Genomic DNA, 21,411 nt, shown 5'->3' with positions numbered 1-21,411 from the left:
CCCACGTGTCCCAGGAGGCGTAGTTCACTCTGATGAAGTTACGTGGCCTTGCTTCCCCTTCCCAAGCCCCAATGCCACAAGCTGTCCTCCGGTCTCCACTCCTTGTCCAGCCTGTTTCCAGTCTGCGGTCCATCGTGTGGGGGCCTTTATGCCCTTCCTCCACAAGGAGTCCTCCCTGACTGCCTGGCAGGCCAGCTGTTCCGGTGTCTTCCAGCGTCTGTGCTGCCCCGTCTAGCACAGTCTGACTGAGGACTACGACTGCGCCCCGTTCCCCACTCTTGGCCCCGGGCTGGTGTGGGTCGCACGGGTCAAGTCACGTGGCCCCTGCAGTGGCTTTGCTCCTAGACGGCCTGGGCTGAGGTCCTCACGGGTGGTGAGCCTCGCTCTGTTTTGAAAATCACAGTGAGCCTGGGGCGGAGAGGGTGAACCACGTTGCACAGCCGTGCCTCCCTGAGTGTAGATGGCTTGCGTCAGGTGGTGGGGAGGGGGCCACACACGTGCTATTACACAAGCCACAAAATCTGTAAACACTGTTGGAATCCCTCCTACCCCAAAATGATCCACTTTAAAGGGGGTTAGGAAAATAGGTAGATACTGAGGAGCAGGGATCTGGAGCTCTGGCTACACGTGAGCCTTTCCATTCTGGTCTGCCCCCGAAAGACGGAGATGGGTTTGTAAACTGTGGAAGTTTCTAGAATGGCTGGAGTCAGCCCCGGGGAAGTAGGAAAATCCCAGGTTTGTTGCAGTGAGGGTAAAGGGATAGACCCTAGGGGGCTGTGGTGCAGCTTTGTTGAGGTTAGGGTAGAAGCTGGGAGTGTTCTCTGCCCCCCCCCCAATAACCACTGTCTGGTTGTCCGACGTGAGTGGCTTCATGGACGACTTGGCTCCTTCCAAGCCCGCAGTGGGAGCATCACCACGAGGAGCTCCACATGTATGTTTTGTTGGCTTCAAATCGCACTTAATGCTTCACCTCTTTCCAAGAAAGGCTTTCAGGAAGCTTACGACACACAGTTGACAAGAAAGTAAATTAAGAGCATATACCTCTGGGGCGCCTGGGTGGCTCAGTCAGTTGAGCGTCCAACTTCGGCTCAGGTCACGATCTCACAGTTTGTGGGTTCAAGCCCCGAGCCAGGCTCTGCACTGATAATGCGGAGCCTGCTTGGGAGTCCCTCTCCCTCTCTCTCTGCTCCTCCCCTGCTTGTGCTTTCTCCCTTTCTCTCAAAAATACACATTAAGAAAACCACACACGTAGTCGCCTGAGAACATAGGCCATACGTGTACACGCGGACCTTCGCTTGAATTTGTTTTACGTAGAGAAAGCAGTCCTGCGGTGGCTCTGCGGTGGCTCTCCGTGGCCTCCAGCACGCCGTTACCTCCGTCCGTCTCAAAATCCCTTCCTTCCTTGAGGTGCTCCATCGGCTTCCTCTGCCTGTTCGTTCTGATGCAGGGGGACCCGCACCTGTGACCTCCGGTCTGATGCGGGGGGGACCCGCACCTGTGACCTCCGGTCTGATGCAGGGGGGACCCGCACCTGTGACCTCCGGTCTGAGGCGGGGGGACCCGCACCTGTGACCTCTGGTCTGTGCAGGGGGACCCACACCTGTGACCTCCGGTCTCATGCAGGGGGACCGCACTGTGACTCCGGTGCTGACGAGGCCCTTCCACACCCTGTGGCCTGGATGGAGCCCCAGGAGTGCCGGGGCTCGGCCGCTGCGGGAGCCCCTGAGCCCCTTGCTCGGGTGCAGGCCTCCATCACGTGGGTCTCCCCGCAGCCCCGCCGGCAGGTGGCTTCCCAACCCGCCGCCCCAGCGGTCAGGGGTCAGGCCCGCACGTCTGCTCCCCGCGGCCCAGAGCGCGGCCGCTGAATGCCGTGCAGGGAAGCGGAGGGCGGCTCCTCCTGATTCTTCCCGCGTCGCCCGCTTCCGTTCCTGCTGTCCCTTCCTTCCCTCCACTTGATTCTCTCAAGAGTTTCCATGACGGAGAAGGTCCCCGCTCCGCGTAGGAGGAAGTCCTCCCCCGGGGTGCGGCCCCCAGGTCTCCCCTGCCGGTTCTCTGGCCTCGGGCCCCACAGCCGCAGCTGCCCCCCAGGCGCTCTTTCCTGCCCCTCCCCTCTGCCAGGCGAGCTTCTGCCCCCGGCCGGCCGGCCTTGGACGTCACTGGGGCCCAGGCCCCCCCGGGCGTGGGGCGCCCCTGCTGCGCTGGCCTCCCCTGGCCTCGGCCGTCGGCTCTCTGCTGGCCCCTCGGAGCNCCGCGGCCCACTCTGTGCGAGCCTCGCCCCGGACCCGCACGGCGCTTGCCGCCCGTCAGTCAGCGCAAAATCCTGGGGGCCCGCGCACGTGCTGGCCTGGGGCGGGGCTGCCTTCCTCTGTAAGGCTGAGTAATACTGTTACTGTGGACGGAGCGCGTTTCGTTTTATCCGTGTGCCTGGGGAGGGACCTTTGGACGTCTCTTCCTCCCCCGGGCTGTGGTGAAGGGTGCTGCCGTGCACGTGGGTGTGCAAATGCCTCTTGTTGCACGAACCACAACACGCGAAAACTATAGAGGATGACTGAAGTTTGAAGACGTCCAGCCTTAACCAGGGCCCGCCGGGGAATTCTCCGGACGCAGTCCTGCACTGAGTGAACTGTGGAGGGGCCCCTGGGGTATGAAAGCAGCAGCCCGGCCCTAGTCGTATGGGCCGCCCCTCGGTTTGTCAGGAGCCCCCTGAGCGCTGGGGAGGAGGTCCCTCTGGGCCTCGGGTCACCTGGGAACCGTCGCTGCCATTCACCCGTCAGGTTCCGATGGAACGATGGGCGGTTTTTCCCAACGGCAGTGCTTTCAAACCCATGCGGTGATACTGCCAAGGTAGTCTAAATATTTTCAGGGGATATCGACAACTTTTGTTAAAAAGAATGACTGCAGGGGCACCTGGGTGGCTCAGTCGGTTAGGCGTCCGACTGCAGCTCAGGTCATCATCTCACAGTTCATGAGTTCGAGCCCCGCGTCAGGCTCTATGCTGACAGCTGGGACCCTGGAGCCTGCTTCCATTCGCTGTCTCCCTCTCTCTCTCTCTCTCTCTCTCTCTCTCTCTGCCCCTCCCAGCTCATACTTTGTCTCTCTCTGTCTCTCAAAGGTAAATAAACCTTGAAAGAAAAATTTTTAACAAATTTATTTTTTAAAAAAATTACACACGCCTACCTTTTGCCTATAAACAAAAAAATTAGATTCTTTTTCAAAGTCTTATTTCTGCCTAAGGAATTTCGTACTTGTTTTATAGAGCCCTCAGGGTTTGCAGTGTTTAGATTTCCAAATAAAATGGCCAAAATACATGCTTCCTCGTGTTGATCACTGGGAGTGTGTGTAGCATGTAGGGCACGACCAGACAAAAAAGTCTTCTTTCTCTATAAAAACAAAACTACCAAATATTTTAGATCCTACCTTATTTTTTCAACATTGAAAAATCCTTCTGCCTTCTTTTCTAAATTAGAAAAAAAACAGTATACATGTGTTTCTGTAAATACGCAGATTTAACTGTGTCGCCTGTGGATTTGAGCTTTGGAAGCTTCTAGTAGAGTCGATGGGACCTTGTCTTATCCGTATGATATTTCATCCTTTGAACCCAGCCTGTATCACTTTGTTTTCCATCTTTGGTCTCTTTAGTGTTCTTAACTGTAGCCAGAATTCTCGCAAAAAGGTAAATAAATCAAAACCATTGGTTTTCTCCAGCTGACAGTAAGTCACAGTCGAGGACTCCGCGGGAGAGGATGGACGTGGGGGGTAGCGAGGAAATCTCCTCTCCCTTCTACTAAGAAATGGAATCCCATTATTACATTTTATAAATATTTTCTTCCGTGGCTCGTAACCCAATCGCCGGCTCATTGCCGAGGTCTCGTGAGGAGGGGAGGGCGGACGTGGAGGGACCACTGCTTCTCAGGTGTGCCCGTGGCCCCAAATGGAAACCAATCAAGGTGCGATTTATGTTCATTAAGTGCTTGTCAAAACTGAAAAATTTTCTAATCAACAGCAATCTAGCCGCGGCCCCCTCAATGGCTGGGAGTGCCACCTCTCCGGCATCGGCTGTTTGCCTGTTACAACTCTAGGCTAAAATCCGCTGATGATTACATTAGGCTAAGCTGCGGAGTAAATGAACCATATCTTATTTAGGTGCCACTAGCTTCAGTGTAGTCCTGCCCCGCAGGGCACTTGATAGCGTTTTATGGCTTTAAAATTAGTATAGCTTCCCATTTGCTGCATGTTATGCCTTTGAACTCAGTAAGCAAGGGGAAGGGGGCCTTTTGTTTTTCCCCGGATTTTTCTCCCTTGCATTTTAGGCAATTTTGTTTTGCATCTTTTCCAGACGGCATTTTGCAATAAAAATGTCTGACTACCAGATCCGAGCTTCCCCCACCAGAAAGAAAGGAAGGAAGGAAGAAAAAGGAAAGAAGGAGGATGGGGAGAAAAATAAAGAGAAAGTAGAAACTGCCACGCGTTTGCAGAGGCCAGTTGTTTTTTTGTTTTGTTTTGTTTTGTTTTTCCTATTCCGGGAAGTGAAAAATTGCTTTGCAGGTCACTCCCGATGACTTTTCATGTCAGAATTGCTACCCTAAGTAGGAACACCTTTAACTGGGGAAACGCCCACATAAAATCAGAAGGTAACTATTTCAGAATTTTTTCTGGGCACCTTAGGAAGAGCGTCCTTTGCTGAGGGCTCTGGCGCTCTCGCAAACACTTCGCACATCATCTCGGGGGATCCTCGCAACATGAGGCAAGAACTGTTAATCCCCCTATTTTTAAAGATGTGGAAATGGGGACCCAGCTTGATTCAGTAGCATGTCTGAGGACACAGCTCCAAGGTTGGATCCCGGGCTGGGTGCCCGAGGCCATCCTCTGGCTGGAAAGAGGCGGACTTTGTCCTTGGCAGACATCTTTAGTTTAGGAGATCAGAACGACTCAGAAGTCCATGAACTGACTGCCCCTCACTGGAAATGAATCTGATCGAATCACCGTAAACCACTGTGGCAGCTGTAACATCAGGGAAACAGAAGAACCCCTCTAAAAGCAAGGCATCGGGAAGAAATAAGCAACGAGCCTTCTAAACGGGTGTGGTGAATGTTTCAGAATTAGAAGTCCTTACATGTTGGGGTGGGCGACAGTGGATATGGGAGATTTCTGTCCTACTTTGGGTCAGATGGTAGAACAAAAGGCCTAATGATCATTCGTGTCCCTCCCCCCAGGACTCCCAGGACAGACCATGTCCTTAAAAATCTGCTTCTTTAAGAGCTGTGTCTTCTAGCAAATTCATCCCGGGAAATCTGAAATCTAAAGAGCTTCTGATAGATCTGATTCCGTTATGACAAACATTCCTATCTCACTCAGAACTTCCCAGATCTAACTGGGGGATCCAATCCAGTTGTTTTAAGCCATAATTAATTATTAAAGTACTCATACAGCCAAGGAAAGGCGCCGGCTCCTTCAAGTTCATCATAGTGAAATTTCACTCATGCTTGCCTTTCGAAGAGGCCTACAGTGACTGGGAAGACAGGAAGCCATTTCCATACCCGACACATTCATTTCGTACGGGCTGGGTTTGAGCACGCATGGGTTACAACTGGGTAATATTCAATTTAACCTAAAATGAGGAAAATCTTTCTTGCAGTGGAAAGCTCAATCGACTAGGTCAATCAAGACAGATACAGTCAGGGAGCAAAAGGTATATTCATAATTCAATTTAGAGTTTTCTGCTGTTTTGATTTCTATTACAATAACCCAACCCCCTGGGCTAACGTTGGACTTTAGCCCATGCGTGTTGGATGGTAACCACCAGTCTCCAGAGGTGGGCGTTTGGCGTGTTCGGAGCTCTCCATGGTGCGCACACTGTACCGCCACTGATCCCCCATGATACCTCACCAGCCTTCCCTTCTACCCGGTCTTATGTGACTACCTGGCCCTGTAAAGCCTTAATTAACTAAAGGATCGGATGTCATAAGCATTGGCGTTTGTCTCGGTCACGGGTAGACATCCACTTCACCAGGTACCTTCTTCCTGTGGTGGCCACACGTCACGTTGACGTGCGCTCACAAGCTTTGGTCGAGTCGTCTTCACAAAGGCAGCTCCGAAAGCGAAACCCTGGAATTCTGTTGGCTGTCTGGGGAAACAAAAATCATTTCTCATGGGGTGTTTCACTTTGAAGCTGCCTCCTACCTCGCTATTGTGACTGGTCCTTTGGAGAGAAGGAGAAATTGTCTTCTTTGAGTTATGTGATCTGAAAGGACACGGCAAGATTTCTCCTAGTTTTACGATATTTTCATAGTATTTTTAGGGTGTCGGTTTCCTCTGTGTCCGTGACTATATATGAGGCTATTGTTTATTATTCAGAAATGTTGGACTTGAACATTTGCTTAGTCTCTTTGAATGGATGGTATTATGTGTGTCTTTATAGATTAGTTTCCTTTGAAAAGAGTATTAAATGGAGTTGGGAATAGCACTGCATCTAACAATGGGCTCTCTTACATACTTTTTTTTTTTTAGCCCAGAAGTAAGGATTTTTAAAAATAGAACTTATACAAACTACAGTTCCTCTTTGAACCTGGACATTCATGAAGTACAGTGAAAATCTGGAGACTGAGTCAATCCTTTCCTCCAGGAAAAGACAAACAAATCCGAAGAACATCTCTAATATCTCTGTGGAGATCCGGCTCCTTCCCCCAGCCTTGTGCATAAAGTCACACATGTGTAGCCATTGGCCATTTTGCGGACATTGGACAGGAAAAGTGGTTCTTGAGCCTTGTGGCCTCAGGACCCTTTTCCCTTCTTAAAAAATAAGTGAGGAATCCAAAAGTGCTTTTGTTTCTGTAGGTTACATCTAATTGACAGCACATTACAAATCAAAACTAAGGAAATTTTTAAATATTCACATAATTTATTTCAAATAATAAACCACCCTGGGGTCCCTGGGTGGCTCAGGTGGTTAAGCATCCAACTCTTGATTTCAACTCAGGCCATGATCTCATGGTTCTTGAGTTCAAGCCCCACATCGGGCTCTGTGCTGACAGGCGGAGCCTGCTAGGGATTCTCTGTCTCCCTCTCTCTTTGCCTCTCTCTCTCTCTCTCAAAAATAAATGAACATCTTAAAAAATAATAATAATAAATCACCCTTATATAATGATTTCATAAATAACATTTTTACGAAAAACGCCTTTTCCGAAATGAGAGAAAATCTTGACAAGATTGTTTTTATTGTTTTATTTATTATCTTTGACATCTGGCTAAATAACAGAGAGCTGGATTGTCATACACTGTTGTTTGCCGTCAGTCCACTGCGTTATCTTGTTTTTGTTAAAGTGCGTAAGGAACCTTGCCTGGTACAGAAATTTAGCTGGAAAAGGGAGGAGTATTCCAGCAGCCATTTCCAAATCATTGTGGGTGTTCTGTTTGGGTACGACACCAAAATGCAATATGTGACTGTTAAAGCTTAGGAACGCAGCAGGGAATCTGAGCAGTTTCTCACGAAATCTTTCCCCGTCCACTCCCTTAAAATTCATTCAACCTCGCATGTGACACCACACATGCGTAATTTCAGAAATGTTGTTTAACTGTGGTAGGCAGCTTTCCAAATGGTGACGCTTTTCATCAGATAATATCCAGAAGCTACATTCATTTAGATCACTGCCCATCTTATCAGCAAAGGCCTTAACTATTTTTAGAAAGTGTCAAGCACATGGTGAGAGATACAAGTCTCCAAGGGTCTCATGGTCCCTAGAAGCTCAAATTATATTTCATACCCTGGACATGGATACTATGCACTATTTTTCTTACAGGGCTCACTTTGTTCATTTTCAAGAAAAATACCTGCCAAAGACCTGAGACCGAACAATCCTAGTTAATGTCTGGCATGGTCATTCTCTCAAGGAAAAGTGTGTCCCAGCCAAAATAAAAAAAAAAAAAAAAAAAAGTGGCTAGTTCAGCTTGCAACTCTAAGCAATTGCACACGTGCATTTCTGCAGGACACTGTCCGGCTTCTGTGTGTGGCACAGACACTCACATACTTGCCCTGTCCCTACCCAGAAAATTAAAAACACATGTATGTACTCACGGTTGAAATATTTAAGGATCTGTAGTTTTTTGTTTGGTTGGTTTGGTTTTTTGCTTTTTGGGTTTGTTTGGTTTTGGGGTTTTTGTTGTTTTTTAGTTTATTGAGAACATTCTTAAGTGAAACTGTTTTTGTTTTTATTTAGAGAGGATGGCAATGAATCCTATAACAGCAACAGGAAATAATACAATTTGGTACCACAGCCTTGTTTTGTGCAATGAAGCCAGCTGTTTTATCCACCATTAAACCAAAGTTCAACACAGTGAAAGAGGCAAACAATGCCTTGGAATGTTTTGGAAACAGTACGGAACCTGTGAGCCCCTTGATTGGGTATCAGGGACCACGTTTCGAGGACTGCGAAGCTAGTCCTGCAGAAAGGAAAAATCTGATCCAATGGCCATGGTCAATCATCAGTTTGTCCTAACAGTTATCTACCCTAGAGAAAGTATTGCATGTTAACATAAAGTACTAAATCTCTAAGCATTTATGTATACTTAGAAACCAGAACTTACTGGGTAAAACCTAATCGGAACAAAAATTTCTGTGATTTTTTTCCATCATTTAATTATGGAAATGAAGCGTCTCCATTCTTTAAAAAAAAAAAAAAACTGTGTAAAAGCAGAGTGGCGTTGATTGCATCATCTGTACTTGAAGAGAGTGTAGGTTCAAAGCCATGGGTTTGTATTCAGATGCCCTCATTCTGAGATGCCAGTCATGCGGTTTCTGCATTTTGGGTTAGCTTTAAGATCTTGTTAACTGCCTTTGGTAGCCCCGTGAACGCATCAGGCAAACCCATCTTTCAGCAGACAGCCAAGGGTAACATCAGGTTGGGAGGCAGGGAGAATCAATACAGTGAGAGTATTTTTAGGGACTCTTGATGGATGGCTGTATTTTGAGCTTAACTCCGAGTGCCAGATGCCCCAGAGCTGACTAAGATGAACTCACCATTTACTGAGAACCGTACGGGCCATCATGCACACAGAGGGCTCCGAGGCCACCAAGACCCGACGCGCACACCTTCCCCCGTGCAGTTTTGGGGAGAACTCCTCAATGTTCTTTCAGGAGCCTCTCGTGGTGTTTGGATGAGGCTTTACTCCCCATTGCAGGAGCACGGTGTTACCGAGTTGATGGCCTCCGGGTGTAACCCGTGAGATTTTTAGGACCAGATCGCACAGCGGCAAATCGAATGAATTCTCCGTACCCGGAGAGGCTGACGCACCGAGGGACTGGTGCCTCCGCGGCCCCCCAGAAGCTGGGAGCCGCGGTAACCTGTGCCTCGTCAGCAAGCCGAACGCAGAGGCTCTGACACGGCTCCCAGTCGCTCGCAGGTTTCTCTCATTGCACCTCATTTGCATCTGGGACATCAATTAGCATGTTTGTTGAGGCTAATTGAATGAAACTCAATCATAGCTCTTAATTGCTTGACTATGTGAAAAGAAATCACATTAATGCAGCTAATTAAGTGTACGGCAATAGATGCAACATAATTAGGAGTGAGAGGTAAAAAACAAGGGATGGCAAAGGTGTGGGAGCGGGGCTGCGGGGGCTGCCAGGCTATCGGAACGTTCCGGAACGGGTCCCTTTGCTCCAGCGCCTGCTCGGAAAAAATAACCCGCACGAGGAGCGCGTGGCCAACTTGAGAAGAAAAATGCAAATAGGTTTGCAATTACTACTTTTTCAAGCTGTTGAGGGGCTGGAGACGGCACCTCTGAGGGGCCTGGCTCTTGAGTGGGCCCCGGGGACTTGTTAAGTGCTGTTTAAAAGTACTTGGCTTTGAATTACCCTCATGCCTTGTTAAAGGGTTTTTTTCCCCTTTTATCATCGATCAGCATTTTCTACGAGGAGCACAAGAAGGGTAGTATCTGTAGCATTTGCATATCAAAATCCAGCTTGCTGTCTTTATTTTACCCAGCGAGGTCCCTACCTCAGGACCCCGTCGGGCTGCGCGTCCCACTTCTGAGGAGGCCACGTTGTGTACTGGGTCCGGCTTTAATTCCTCAAGTACCAAGCTGGGGAGACATGAAAAGGGACGGGTTCTTTCAAACACAGGGACCTCAGCGACGTTTCTCTTGGGGGACCCAGCAGCCACATACCCGGCCTCCTTGCCTTCCACCTGTTTCTGAAGCACCACGTCGAAGGGCTCTCGTGGATTAGGAANTGCCAAGTTTATATTCCAGGGTGTTTTTTTTTTTTTTTTTTTTTTTAAGATCTAGTTCTCTGAAGTTTCGGCTCCTAACTCCAGTGAGGAAACAGATTCCCGGCGCATGCTGAGCCAAAGATAAATGCATTCCCTTGCTGCGTTCAGACCCAAAGAGCAGACTCTTGGTACATTTCTATAATAATTTTAAATAAAATATCCTGGTTATTGTATGTTAAAACATGCCTATTAAAAGAGCCCATGCTGAGGCTTAGTCACTATCTGATTAGTCTCATTTTAGAGCCCATAAGCAATAAATGCTCAATTACACTCCTGTTATTGTATTTTAATTTGTTAAGAATTGGCATTAAAGAAGAAAGTTATAGCAAGTTGACATTTTTGAAAGAGCAAGTATACGAGAATAAATTCCTTCTGTATGAGCCTTCACTTTGGTTCTAAAGCTTGGGTTTGCCCATTTTCGGTGGATGTTAACGGAAGTAAAGATGTCTGAGAATGACCTTATTTTTTTTAATGACCTTGACGCTTTGCCCTACACTAACCAAGGATCACTTCATCGGTGCTTTTTGTTTCCCATTCTCAGCACCTTGAGCTCAGTCGTGAGGCTTCCGGTCTGGGGCTGTCTTCTTCACTCGGATTTGATAGCAACTGTCTTTCTGCCTTTGGTCCATATCCTTTCAAAACCACACTCTTTCACGGTTGATTATATTTAGGGGTGTTACCCAAGCATCTTGACTTCATTGGAGTCTTCAGTCGGTGGGATGGCGGAGACTGACTCCAGGCAGCCAGTCCTGTGGGGTCGGCGTGCGTCAGGTCCTCTGCGCCTGGCCTTCGTGGCTCACGGGAGGCTCATGGATGCCACTCGAGCTCTCTGGATGGTTGGTTTATCAAGTGCTGGCGAAGGCCCAGCCTCCCCATTGCCTCTGAAGGGCTGGTCTATATTTGCCCCGCTTTGTGCAGCTTTCTCCGACCACCTTCAGTCCCAGGTTCCTCCTGGCTCGAGCCTTGCTTATTAGCCTGTGGGCGTTTGTTCCCCACCAAGAAATTGGCCACTTGAGTTCTATCCTTAGGAAGTTACTAGGGACCTTCTGGCATCTTTTCCTTCTGGACTGCTGCTTTTCAAACCTTCTGGAGTTCTGTGTTTCTCCATCAGAACGTGTCCCTCCCCCCGCCATGGCCACGCCTTCCCTTTTCCTTTCTGCCCTTCCTCTTCTGCTGAGAATTCCCACACCCCCTTTCCTGAGTCTGGGTTGGCTCCCACATGGCTCCCCTCTAAGTGCTGTTGTTTTTTTTTTAACAATTTTTCTTTTTTTTTTGAAAGTGTGGCAGAATAGGGATTTTTTTCTATTTTGTTTTATTTTAATGTTTACTTTTGAGAGAGTGCGAGTGAGGGAGAGGCAGAGAGGGGGGACAGAGGACCTGAAGCGGGCTCCACGCTAGTAGACTGACACCAGCAAGCCCAGTGTGGGGCTTAAACTCACAAACTGAGATCATGACCCGAGACAAAGTTGGACGCTCAACCAACTAAGCCACATAGGCTCCCCTCCCCTTTTTGTTGTTTATTTATTTACTTAGAGAGAGAGAGAGAGCGGGGGGAAAGCAGAGAGAGGGAATCCCAAGCAGACTCTGTGATGCCAGCACAGAACCCGACGAGGGGCTCAATCTCACAAACTATGAGACCGTGACCTGAGCCGAAATCAAGAGTCGGATGCTTAACCGACTGAGCCACCCAGGCACCCCATAAGTGCTTGTGTTGTGGGGTGAGGAATCTGGTTTAACACTCAAGGCCAACCCTCCCCCCTGCAGACTGCGGAGGGAGCACACCTTTTCTGTGCTCTCTGTCCTGAGGAACTGCGCATGGGTTCCTTCTCTGTGCTGGAATCTTGTGCTTCTGTGTTCCTTTTTTGTATCGTTGCTTCTGTTCGCAACCATCCTGCTGTTGGATGAGCCAGTGACTGCTCCTCAGCCCCTTCACCTGCTGGCTAGCAAGCACTGTCTCCCATTTAAGGAGCCGCCGCCTACTTCCCAGAAGCCAGGGACCCTCGCTCTCCAGGCCCCTCCACCTCCCTTGATAGACTTTGGCTGCCTTTCCTCGTCCCACAGGCTGGGGCTTCTGTCCATTGTACTATACTTCTAGAACTTTATCTGGTTCTCTCTGCATCACTTGACCCTGTGGATTGGCAGTTACAAGGCAACAACTCACTTTTCCAGCCCCCCTGGGTCCCTGGTGGCCCACACACTGGTTTGTTGGGTCGTTCTAAAATTACGTTGACAAGAACCTCATTGCTCATCCTAACTACAAATGTATTGGCTTTTCCCCTTTATATTCTAAAAGGAATTCTACCAAGATTCTGCCAAGGAAGGAATGTGTTTGTTTCACTTCATGCTTAGTCTTAAAACACTTGACATGTTATTTACCCAAGAATGTTTTAGAATATGCCCTTTCTTAATGCATGAGGTCGATTCACTATGTCTCCAGAGGCCAGGGGGCACTTTGCCCTAAAAAGGCATTTTGAAGGATCAGTAATTCCTACTTCACCAATAGGCCCCTCACCCTGACCCTCAGTGGCCTCTCCTCTCCCCCCAGCTGGCAACCAACTCTTAGATATTATTTTACTCCACACGGACTTGTTGTTCAGTGACCTCCACAGAGGCCATCCCTGTCTACCCAGGGCTCCCTGTGGCTCCCTGTTAACTGTGAGTCCTTCATCTCTAGCACGAAGAGCACAGCAAGATGCTTTCTCTGGGTACAGTGAACCACTCGGAGAAACGCAGGGCTCGAGTACCAAATAACGTTCTTTCTTTTTCAACAGCCAGCTATCACGTACCCATCCACGAGCTCCATGTTTCTCAACACCATACTACCGATGCCCTCAGACATTTTCCTGGCCCTTATGAGTAAAATGCTTGGCCTTTTACTTAAGGAGTTTTTTTTTTCTTTTTTTTAATATTTTATTTATTTCTAGGAGAGAGAGAGAGAGACAGCGTGAGCAGGGGAGGGTCAGAGAGAGAGGGAGTCACAGACTGAAACAGACTCCAGGCTCTGAGCTGGCAGTCAGCACAGAGCCCGACGCGGGGCTCGAACCCATGAACGGCGAGATCATGACCTAAGTGAAAGTCGGATGCTTAACCGACTAAGCGACCCAGGCACCCCTTAAGGAGTTTCTACCTGAGTTCCCAGCAGACCGCTTCATTCTTATCTAGAGGCTCAGTGGTGTTGCCATCTGAGGCAGAACAGTTGTTATAAAATAGTTCCCTACTCCCTGAAATTTTACCTGAAACTTAGAGGAGGAGCCTGGGGTCCTAGCGTGCCTTCTGATAAGCAGCAGTTTAAAGAGTATGATTTCACATGCATACTTGTTTTCTCCAGCTGGTTGCTGATCCCCCAGATGGAAGCATTTCCTGTGTCTCCTTGGATTTGTGTCCAACTCCTTGGCTGGGTTAGTTCAGGACAAAAAAGACTGTGATTTCAGTATAACGATGATGCCACCATACTAGACAGATCAAAACCTCATTATTTTTAAAGTGCTTGCCATGGTGGAAGGGTCATAGGATTACAACTCGTGGGGTCTGATAGAACCTTGTGTCCTAGATTGTGAAAGATCTTCTTTTTAATGTCTCTTGGATGTTTAACATTTTGAACAGGATTACATGCAGAATGTTCATGGTAAAGAGATTGATCTTCTGAGAACCACTGTGAAAGTCCCAGGGAAGAGGCCACCCCGAGCCACGTCGGCCTGCGTGCCCATCTCCAGCCCTAAAACCAATGGCCTGTCCAAGGACATGAGCAGTTTACACATCTCCCCAAATTCAGGTAAGCTCTCAGCGGACACGCTGAAGAATCCAGCGTGGTAACGGCAGTAGATGTCACTGGTTGCGGGACAGTGTGGAGCCCTGGAGGTCAAGTGAGATTTTAACCATTAACGTTGTACGTTAAGGCTTAGAAACAGCTTCTTCTCTGCTGTGGGTGTTTCTGTGACAGCACATGGTGCCATTTTGAGTCACGGCCGCAGAGACCAAACCACAAGGTCTTCCCAGAGTTGTGTAATTGAAAGTCAAGTCTTACATATGATCAAGGACTTGAAGGCCTTCTGAAATAGGTAAATTAATTGTGCAGGTATCAAGTGTTGGTAATTCACTTGTAGCGTGGGAGAGCTGTTTGGAGCAAGATTTCAAGGAAACCGCTGGACCTATCTAAAATTTGAGTTCTCTCGGTTTTGTGTGGGAACGATTGGGTCATTCTTTAACACTACTTTAATTTTCCCTGTTCTCTTTTAAAGGAGAATTTGCTTTTTAATTCGGGGTCAGGTCAGAGAGCAAATTTAGATGCGTTTAGAAATTCCTGGCCTTTGTGCGCAGTTGCAAGCCATTCAAAATGTCGTGGTTTGTTTTCGTTTAAGAAATCTTTGCAAATGTCTGCCCCCCTGACTTTCACCTTCAGGTGATTACTTATCAGAGAGAAGGCCAGAGTCCTCCTTCTGACACACTTCCACACACGGATTTGTCTTCCCCAGCAAAACGTCCCTTTCTCCTCTCTCACCTACATCCAGTCTTCTCAAGATAAATTACTGTTATGCGCTACTTTCTAGCCTGTGTCTTTGCTTCTTAAAAATGCTGCATTTTTTCCCTTTCTGAGATGTTAAGTGCTTTTAAGGAGGGATAATGCTGACCCCCCGGCTCTGTGGCATAAATGATGCTGGATGGTGAAAGAAAGGGGCCGTAACTGGGACCCTTGCTTGGGCTTCACTGCATGATTCCAGGGGTGGTGTGCTGGACAGCTCCCTCCGCCACGTTTTACCACCACATCAGGTCGATCTTGCCTGGCCTGCCTACATCACAGAGACGTGATGGCAGGTAAGATAACACATATGAAAGTTTGGGCAAACTCATAAAGTACAATACAAACATCAGCCATGATTCCTAATCAAAATAAAACTGGCCTTGCCATTGAGGGAGGCATCAGTTCATTCTAGAGTGGTGACATGCGCTCTCGTGACCTGCTGACCTTCCAGGACATATATGAAATTTCCCTGTCCAGGGTGGTGTGCTCATGCTGGGATCAGAAGAGAGAAAAGCGCCCGAGGAGGGGAAAAATGTCTATATTGAATGAAAAGCTAACGTCTTCATCACTTTGTATTAATTTATTCCAAAAAGATTCCAAATACACTTTGTATTAATTTACTGAGCGCCCGTTCCGTGCCGGAATGGTGCGTGCTGTGGTTACTGAGTCCCTGGTCTGCAGAACTTCTACACGAGGCAGGGTAGAAAGAAATGCCTGTGCTGGGTGTAAAGAAAGGAAGCGAATTTGCCAGGCATTAGGATGAGGGAGGAGCTTCAGTGATGCAAAGAAGTGGTGGTTATGTAAGGTTTGCAATTCGAATTTCTCCATCTTGAGCCTTGTTTCCTTTGGTGCCGACCTGCTGCTCATTTTCCTAAGGAAAAAATGTAACGTTTGTTAAACAGAAAATGCGAAACGCCGTTTAACCATGTCGTGTCCCATGTGGTAGGTTATGTCGTGGGCCTGGGCGAAGGGAGTGTTTTTCAGTGCCCCCATTTCTTTCTCTTTCACGCCCCTGCATTGGGTGGACGGGAGGGCTTGGGGCGATGCGGAAATCCCTTTTCCGTGCACACACATCGGATTGGTTACAGCTCATCCTTTCAACCCTAAGCCAAGTTAATTCCTCTTTTTTTTTTTTAAATTTTCTTAATGTTTATTTATCTAGAGAGGGAGGGAGAGAAAGCACATGAGCCTGGGAGGACAGAGACGGGGGGGGAGAAAGAATCTCAAGCAGGCTCCCACGCTGTCAGCGCAGAGCCAGACGTGGGGCTCACACTCCCAAACTGTGAGATCATGACTTGATCCCAAATCAAGAGTCAGACACTTAATGGGCTGAGCCACTCCGGCCCCCCGCCCGGTGAATTCCTCTTCAAGGGAGCCTGCTTGATTTTCCCTCTTCTTTGGATCCCAAGTGGGGACGAGGGAAGGGGGGTATGACATCTGCAAGGACACAGCACCACTTTGGGGAAAGAAAGTGCCTCGTGGTCGTGGCAGTGCTCACGGATGTGACACCTTCGTCTCAGCGTGGCAGGTGACGTCATCGGCTGGTGGCCCTCCATTCCCTGCTCTACAGGTGCTCTCTCATGAACACAGCAAATTCAAGTGGAAGTAAATTGATGTTACACTTAGGTGGTGGACTTCTGGCCCAAAACTAGTATTGTTGTAACTATTTTAGAGCTCTTCACCCAAGAACTTAACACGCTGCCTAACGTATCCTCCTTTCTCAATGCGTTTGAATTTTGCTGTTTCATTCTAGAGCTCTAAGGTAACTGGGCATGGTTGTTTCTTTTGATGCTTTTCCTTTTTATTTGTTTTCTTATCTCAGTGTTATTGGAGCAGATCAGTGTTTTGTGCCTTCCCTTCTGGTAACTTTTTCATTTTGCACAGACGTGACACTTGCACGTACCTAAATCCTTGTGCATAACACTTATTGTCTTAGAATAAATGTCCAGAAGTGAAGTGATTCGGTCCGTGGATACAGTCCTGAGATTCTTGATATACATTTCCAAATTAATTTCTAGAAAAGTTTTGTTACGCAAATACCCTTCCATCTATAAAATGAGGACCCATTTCACCCGCTCACACTCGTGGCATTGCTATTATCATTTTTAGGATCTATACTAATCTGAAAAGCAATAAAAATGTCTCCTGCTTTATTCGGGACTCCTTCAGGTAGGACTAAGGTTGGCCATCTCACGGTTATTGTCACAGGTATTTCTTACACTGAAATTGTTTAGATGTTGTTTTTTCCCACTTTTGTGCTAGGTGTTTATCTTTTTTATTGATCTGTAAGAACTCTTCATATATTAAGGATATTACCACTTTATAATACACTCTGCAGCTGTTTTCCCAGTTCATTATTTGCTTTTTTAAAATTTTATGGTCTTATTTGGAGGTAGAGGTTTTTCCCCTTTTTAATATATAATCAAAATACATACACAGAATCAGATCGTAAGTCCTTTACTTCTGTGGTTTCTACTCTAGATATTTAGAAGGCCTTTTAATAATCCTGAAAACATCATAATTCACATATATGTATTTCTGAGTTTCACAATTTTATTGTTGTCAGTTTCTTAAAAATATTTTGCCTTTAATCCACCTTCAATCTGTTTGGGTCAATTATGTGCAACAGGAATCTAATCAGACTTTTTATTCAAACAGATAACTAATCGTCCTTTCTGTGTTGAATTGTTTTCTCGTAATTGTGTGTGTCACCTTTATTGTACAACTAACGCATTTAATCAGTTTCACTGTTTCTGGACTTGAGACTCTATTCAGTCGATCTCCTGTTTTCACATCACGTTATCATGTGTGGGTTTACCACAGTCTCTTAGGTTCATGACTCAGTCTGTATCTGGTAGTAATATTACTCGTTCATTTTATTGTCGTTCTTGACTATTGCCACTCATTTATTTTTTTCCAATAAACTTCAGAGTAATGTGAGGCCTTCCCCTTCCCCCCAACACTAATGCCACTGTGGCTTTAACTGGCACTGCGTTTAACCTATCCGTTAACTTGGTGGAACTCACATCTTCACTATGTTCAAGTTTTTTGTCATAGAACACAAGTCTTGCTCAATTTATTCAAACTTAGTATACATAACTGAGGAAAGTTCCAGCACTTCATTTAGATGTATCATGTAGATCCGTTCTGTTCATAATTGTTGGTGACACGTGAAGCTGATCTTTTTTGGGGGGGTGGGAGGGAGAGTGAAGGGGGCTGTCTATTATATCAGTTACTTGGCAAGAAATAAGAATGCTCCTAATTTTAATATTTTTTATCTCCAGCCATCTTACTGAACTCTTGTTAGTTGGAATATTTATTTAGATGTTTCTCTTCATTTTCTGGCATACAGTCATAATACATCTCGCATTTCAGATATTCCAATGCCTTGAGGCAGTGTTGGTTTTTAGCCTTTACCAACCAATGTCGTGATACCTTACTGCTTTGCTTCCCATACCATTCATTTTCCATCGTTCATTGTTGGGTCTGCCGTATGTATGCCCAGCCCTGATGGGTGGTCTGGAGACTCAGGGGGCAGTTCAGGGTCTTCCCTCCACGGGTCTTGCACTCCACCGAGGGGATAGAGACAACAGAAGAGACAGAATCAAATAAGACCATTGAAGTTGGCAATCAATGCTCACGGGACAAAGGTGGCATGTGGATAGACAATCACTGGGGGGCCGGGAGGTCCTGTGTTATCCCCAGTGCTGGGAAATGCTTTGCCAGTCTTGAAATGTTGACCACATGTCATACATGAAAATGCTGGAAACGTGATGGTCTTGATGTAAGGTTTTGCCCTGGGCTTGGGAAAGAGGAGGAGAAACATGTCGAAGTAGCTCCCTTGCGTACTAATAACTGAGCTCACCAGTTAAGCAGAGCAAATGAGCCGCAATGAAGGCGGGGTGGCCCCACGCTCCTGTCGGGCAGCCGTGGAGCACAGGCACGTTGGGCTCAGGGACGCCTTCAAGAAGAGCTGACCCTGGGCGTCTCCGCCTCCAACCCCATGGGGATGCTGATGCTTGAAAGAGGAGGGGGCAGCTGGGGAAACTCAGACCTCTGCACAGGCACAGAGAAACGCAAATAAACGGCAAAGGGAAGTCAGCTCCGACCTCGAGGGATGTAACTGAGGCACGCCAGCCCACTCGTGAACCCTACGTTGTCCATCTGAACCAAACCTACCGGTCAGCATACGCCACAGCCCTGTCGATGGGCCGCAGGGAAGCCCCTGCATCAGCCTGATCAGCCCTGAGGCTCTCATTCATCACTACGAGTATCGACAACCAGGCCGATTGTGGAATCCAGCAGTAAAAGTGAGCGACCAAGAGAAACCAGACGACCGCTGGTCCTAGAATAAAGAGACTGGTGCTGAGGGAGAAAGACAGAAGAGGGTGAGCACTGTATTCGTAAAATGAAACAAAGTAAAGACTATAGGAAAGACCTGGGGGGCAAAGACTTCTTGAAAATTAAAGGAAAAAGATGACAAAACTTAAACATTCCGTAGATAGGTTAAATCCCATGAAGAACACGGCCAAGGACACTGTTGGTAACGCAGGTGTGCGGAAGAACATACGCATGTTGGTGTCCTGTCTGAAGAGTCCAGTATCAAGCTGGAGGGGACAGGAGCCCTGTAAACACAGAAGATCCCAGAAAGCATCCCAGGTAGGAGGAGAGATGGATGTCGGCTGCCAAGAGACGGAACTCTTACAGCCTGTAGCCCTCTCAGCGCAAACACCGCACGCTAAAAAGTAATGGAAGAATTCCTTTCTAAGGACAAATCATTTAGGGACCCCTCGGTGGCTCAGCCAGTTAAGCATCTGACTCTCGATCTCAGCTCAAGTCACAATCTTGGCAGTTTGTGGGCTCGAGCCCCACGTCGGGCTCTGCACTGACCACACGGAGCCTGCTTGGGATTCTGTCTCCCTCTCTCTCTCTGCCTCTCCCCCACTTGCTCTCTGTCTCTCTCTCTCTCAAAAATAAATAAAAATAAAATTTTAAAAATAAGGACTAATCACTTTGGGTTTTTTTTTAATCTTTTTATTTATTTCTGAGAAAGAGAGACAGTGTGAGCAGGGGAGGGTCAGAGAGAGAGGGAGACACAGAATCCGAAGCAGGCTCCAGGCTCTGAGCTGTCAGCACAGAGCCTGACGCGGGGCTCAAACCCACAAACCATGAGATCATGACCTGAGCCGAAGTTGGACACATAACCGACTGAGCCACCCAGGTGCCCCAGGACCAATCACTTTGAACCTAGAAGTCTATGCAGGGCCAAACTACTATCAGTCAAGTATGGAGGTAGAAAACAAAATGTTTTCAATGATGTACAGGGATATAGAAGCAAAGGACTTTATGAAAAATCCACTTAAGCATCCACTCCAGCAAAAAAGAAGAGGCAGAAGAAGAAAAAGGAGAATCCAGAAGATATTTGTTCAGGCCTGGTTAAATCTCGCCTTCCCCATGGAATCTTCCCCCTCCACCAAGGTCACTCACACAGGCTGTCTGTCCATGGCAGCATCTGCCTTTTCCAATGCTTTGGCTTGGAACCCACCTGGCCATTCTATCTAAAGCCACATTTCTGAGACTCCACCCCAATTGTAATTGCAGATATATTTCCAGAGAAGACCATCAAATGTCCGGAACTATTTTCAGACATGACTTAGTCGCCAGGCTGGTGTGCTAGAGCTGCATCCACCCGTGACGGAACACAGCCTCGCATCAGGTCTCAGTTCCTCTGATGTTGACATAGACAACAGGGAAACATAGCAGCCAGTGGTTGGGCCCTGGGAGTCAGGAACACTAAACTGAACCCCACCATCGCCATCCGAGGACCTTGTGCAGATGTCTGCGAACATCAACTTCTTCCTCATCGTTACAGTGGGAAAATGGACCTACCTCCGCCCCCGTGAGGGTGACAGGCTGCATGCCTTTCCCAAGCGTGGCCCAGGGCGAATCTCCAGAAGTGTCTCGGGAATCCGTCATTACAGCTGTGCTCATCACCAGTGGAGAAAAGGAAGGAAGAGGAGACAAGTTTTGGAATTAAAAAAAAAAAAAAAAAATTTAACATTTAATTTTGAGAGACAGAGCGCGAGCGGGGAGGGGAGGGGCAGAAAGAGAGGGGGACGCAGAATCCGAAGCAGGCTCCAAACTGTCAGCACAGAGCCCGACGTGGGGCTCGAACCCACGAGCCATGAGATCATGACCTGAGCCGAAGTCGGACGCTTAATGACTGAGCCCCCCGGGCGCCACTGGAATTGATTTTTTTTTTTTAATGCCATGCATGTTGTTTCTGGAGCGTCTGTGCAGTCATTGTGGGTTCAACGCCATAAACCCGTGCGCCCTGCAGCCCGCATTCCCTCGGCAGTAGCGGGAGCGGCAGCCGGAGGCGCTCTGCAGGACTTGCCCGCATCTCCCCGGGCCCTGACGGGCACGTTTGGTTCTGGCATCAGATACCTCCCTGGCCTGAAAGCGTGTCTTTGTTGGGTATTCGGGACCATGACGGTGTTTTTACCCGAACCAGGGCGATACGCGGGCCTTCGTCGGGTGTGTGGGGGAGGGGGACCTTGCCCCCTTCTCTCCCTCCCTCCGCTCCAGGCCCCCGGCGGTTTCAAAATATGAAAGCCGTCGGGAGGG

General features: G+C 47.9%; 1 protein-coding gene across 1 annotated transcript in view; it reads left to right on the top strand.

Annotated features, from left to right (window-relative positions):
- Positions 1 to 21,411, top strand: part of AGAP1 (ArfGAP with GTPase domain, ankyrin repeat and PH domain 1) — a gene marked incomplete at its 5' end in the record, with an annotated part of 529,501 nt that overhangs the window by 338,992 nt on the left and 169,098 nt on the right. Inside the window, one exon of the mRNA XM_077758421.1 lies at positions 13,869 to 14,037. Coding sequence (XP_077614547.1) covers positions 13,869 to 14,037 — 169 coding nt within the window. The remainder of the gene's footprint in view (positions 1 to 13,868; positions 14,038 to 21,411) is intronic.

The sequence above is a fragment of the Crocuta crocuta genome, unplaced genomic scaffold (assembly GCF_008692635.1).
Source record: "Crocuta crocuta isolate KB4526 unplaced genomic scaffold, BGI_CrCroc_1.0 scaffold290, whole genome shotgun sequence".
Lineage (NCBI taxonomy): Eukaryota > Metazoa > Chordata > Mammalia > Carnivora > Hyaenidae > Crocuta > Crocuta crocuta.
Note: the sequence above shows the minus strand (reverse complement) of the source record. Positions and strands in the feature narration are given on the sequence as shown.